The following is a 2723-nucleotide window of genomic DNA, read 5'->3' on the forward strand; positions in this document are numbered from 1 at the left end:
TGAATTTCTTTTCTTATATCTTCGAATTTGGTTTAACTTTTAAGTTATGGTTTCTTTGGGCACAAATTATTTCGTCGAAATACAGTTAAAAATTATCAGGTAAACAATTTCAGTTTGCATCCAATTTATCTTCTCTTGAATTACATTGTTTTGTGTTTTCAGTGTTTTAACTCATTATATAATATGCTTGATCATTTGTTAAAATTTTAGTTTTTATTTTTGTATATAAAGTATTAAAGTATCATTATATTGTTTCAGAAAAGAAAAAAAGTTATCATGATCTTAAAATAGTACTTTTTAAACGTTTGTAACATCATTAGAACATATTTTTAAATAGAGTTTTTTTTTTTGACCAAAAATTCTAAAGTAGAGTTTTAAATAGTTTATGATTGTTGTAACTTGTAAGATTTAAGTACCTTATGGAACATTTATATATGAGTAAACACTAACTGAATACTACACAGCTTCAATAAGAGATACATGACCTCAGTTGACCAACCCAATCTAAGGGAGTTATTACAAACATACAATGCCCAAGTCCATCAGCTTTTTTTGGCCCTAAAAAATGCAGTATCAACTTCGAACCAAGATGATTTCAATCAAATAACCTAGAAACCGTCTAAACCGAATCGGTTAAGAGAATATGAAAATTTAGTCTAGACCAGCTAGTTTTGTAGACCAAATTAAAAAACCCACAAAGCAGCAAAAGATCCCAACACTATTTCAAAGGAGGCATTCATCATATCATCATTCAAACACTGGCGTTCCCTCTTCTTTGGACTGGCTTGTAAATCACCACAGTGACAAACTTAGATCTGAACCGATGCGAGAAACCAAGTGCTACAACAGATCTTGGGGAGTTTCGGTTTTCGATATAGAGATGGTTCAGGATGACATTCTGTGGCGCAGAAGCCAGTTCCATGCTACCTGGATTGCCTAACTGAGAGTGTTGAAGATGTGGCGGTACAGCTGGAGGATCTCTTGTCTCATCTTCTGCTGCAGAATACACATTGTTGTAACTTGAAACCGGTGATAGAGGTACCTCAAATCCCACAACCGTTGTGTCCTCCTATGTTTGAGAAATAAAATAGAAGAATGAAAGTTCAAGCGATGGAGACTAGAAATTATTCGGTTTGTCGGCTCAAGAAAATAAGATTCTAGCTGGCTTACATGATCATCAGGATTTTGGCTGTTCATCTTGAAAAAGATTGCCACTTACTGCCTGAAACAAAATCTAATCATAAACCATCATAGATAGTGTAGGTGAATTTGTTCGAACCTTGCAACTTGATAAAACATCAAAACAGAAATGCAATCCACAATGATGCAAACTCTTATTTGTGGGAAGTGTAAGACTTTGTATAATTGTTAAATTCTATTCAAGGAAATTCTAAACCTAAGGATCCAAAGACTCGGACAATTTTAAGAATGTTGGACCAAAGAATGTACATCACTTTCTTTGGCGTATTTGATTGGAAGAAAGTACTAAAGCTGGACCAAAGATTCAAGAATTAATGGACCACAAGAGTTGGAAATGAAACATATTTGATCATTATCACAAACAGAGTCCAGTTGGAAGACACAAACTAAATTGTTATTGCCATGTACATCCTCTCTATGTATACTGACATATAACATACGGAATCCAACGATTATAAGAACGGTTTCATCTTACGAATGTACCAACACACATCATAGGAATAATATCTTAGCTAGAGACTGTTTAAACCTACAAGAAAAAACCGCATCGTTCCTACATTGAAAACATATCAATCACTAACATTTCCAAGACAGAACCATGAAACGAGTATCCTGAGATTTGAAGTCTAAATACTGAACCCAGATAATCCCACAAATCAACTGGAAGATATCAATCCCAAGATAAAGAAAGAACTATACTAACAAAATCTGATGAATACACAAACTAAGCAACCAAATTAGACAAACTGAAACAGAACAACTAAAAATTAAAGGTAAAAAAAAAAGTGATCTTTGGATTACACATAACTCACCCTTTTGGAAGCTAAGTCCTTTCAATTTGCAATGGAAGTTTTATAAAAATCCTTAAAACAATACCTGAAACAATCATCAATTAAGGACCCATAAAAATCATTACATAAGAACACCCCAATTCACACCAAAAAAAAAAAAAAAAAAAAAACCCTAGAAATCACAGGAACATCAAATTGAGGAATCAATCGCATAAAAGATGAAATTTTGAATCATGGGTATTCAATAAAACTTCGATATTAACAGAAAATTTCGTATAAAATCAAACAGAGAAATTGGGAAAAACGAAGGAGACGAAACGGAATTTAGAGAAGAGAAGAAGGGGTTACTCTGTTTTCGTACTTAAATCTAAGATATTAGATTAGCTCAAATGATTGAATTGTTATATACAGCTCCGAGAAGAAGAAGAAGATTTGGGTTCGTCCTGATGCCTAAGACTCTCAACGAACACAAGTGCGACAAGCATCAGCTTTTGTTTTTTTTTTGCTTATTGGCGTAAATAAATCTTTGCTATCCCTAAGAAAACATTTTCTTTTTTTCTTTTCACAGAGAAACTAAACTAAACTTTTAACTTTCTTTTTAAATTCCCATTGGCTTAAGTAAGAGTTATGTAAAAAAAAAAGTTACAATTAAGGAGAAATCCCAATGAATTTTCAATTTTATTAGATTATTATTTGTTAATGGATTCTTTAATTAATCCAGCTAAAAATTTC

General features: G+C 32.5%; 1 protein-coding gene across 5 annotated transcripts; it reads right to left on the bottom strand.

The window, feature by feature from the left end:
* Positions 418-2544, bottom strand: LOC104750103 (SNF1-related protein kinase regulatory subunit beta-3). 5 transcript variants are annotated; one of them, XM_010471847.2, is made up of 4 exons: positions 2353-2543; positions 2013-2076; positions 1171-1234; positions 418-1069 (listed from the first exon to the last, which is right to left on the bottom strand). In XM_010471847.2, exons 3-4 carry the CDS (start codon positions 1195-1197, stop codon positions 752-754), a joined length of 345 nt encoding a protein of 114 aa, XP_010470149.1. In that variant the 5' UTR covers positions 1198-1234; positions 2013-2076; positions 2353-2543; the 3' UTR covers positions 418-751. The 5 variants fall into 5 exon arrangements, with proteins under 5 accessions (XP_010470149.1, XP_010470152.1, XP_019093461.1 ...); XM_010471850.2 differs by having other exon boundaries at positions 2340-2543; XM_010471846.2 differs by having other exon boundaries at positions 442-1069; positions 1171-1222; positions 2353-2541.

This window comes from Camelina sativa, chromosome 16 (assembly GCF_000633955.1).
Source record: "Camelina sativa cultivar DH55 chromosome 16, Cs, whole genome shotgun sequence".
Lineage (NCBI taxonomy): Eukaryota > Viridiplantae > Streptophyta > Magnoliopsida > Brassicales > Brassicaceae > Camelina > Camelina sativa.

Excerpts from the sequence above, each read along its gene's own strand:
- LOC104750103 (XM_019237916.1), bottom strand. The coding sequence starts at position 1,197 with ATGAACAGCCAAAATCCTGATGATCAT. Across the intron at positions 1,070-1,170 it reads GCCAAAATCCTGATGATCAT|GAGGACACAACGGTTGTGGG; the intron begins GTAAGCCAGCTA and ends TCTCAAACATAG.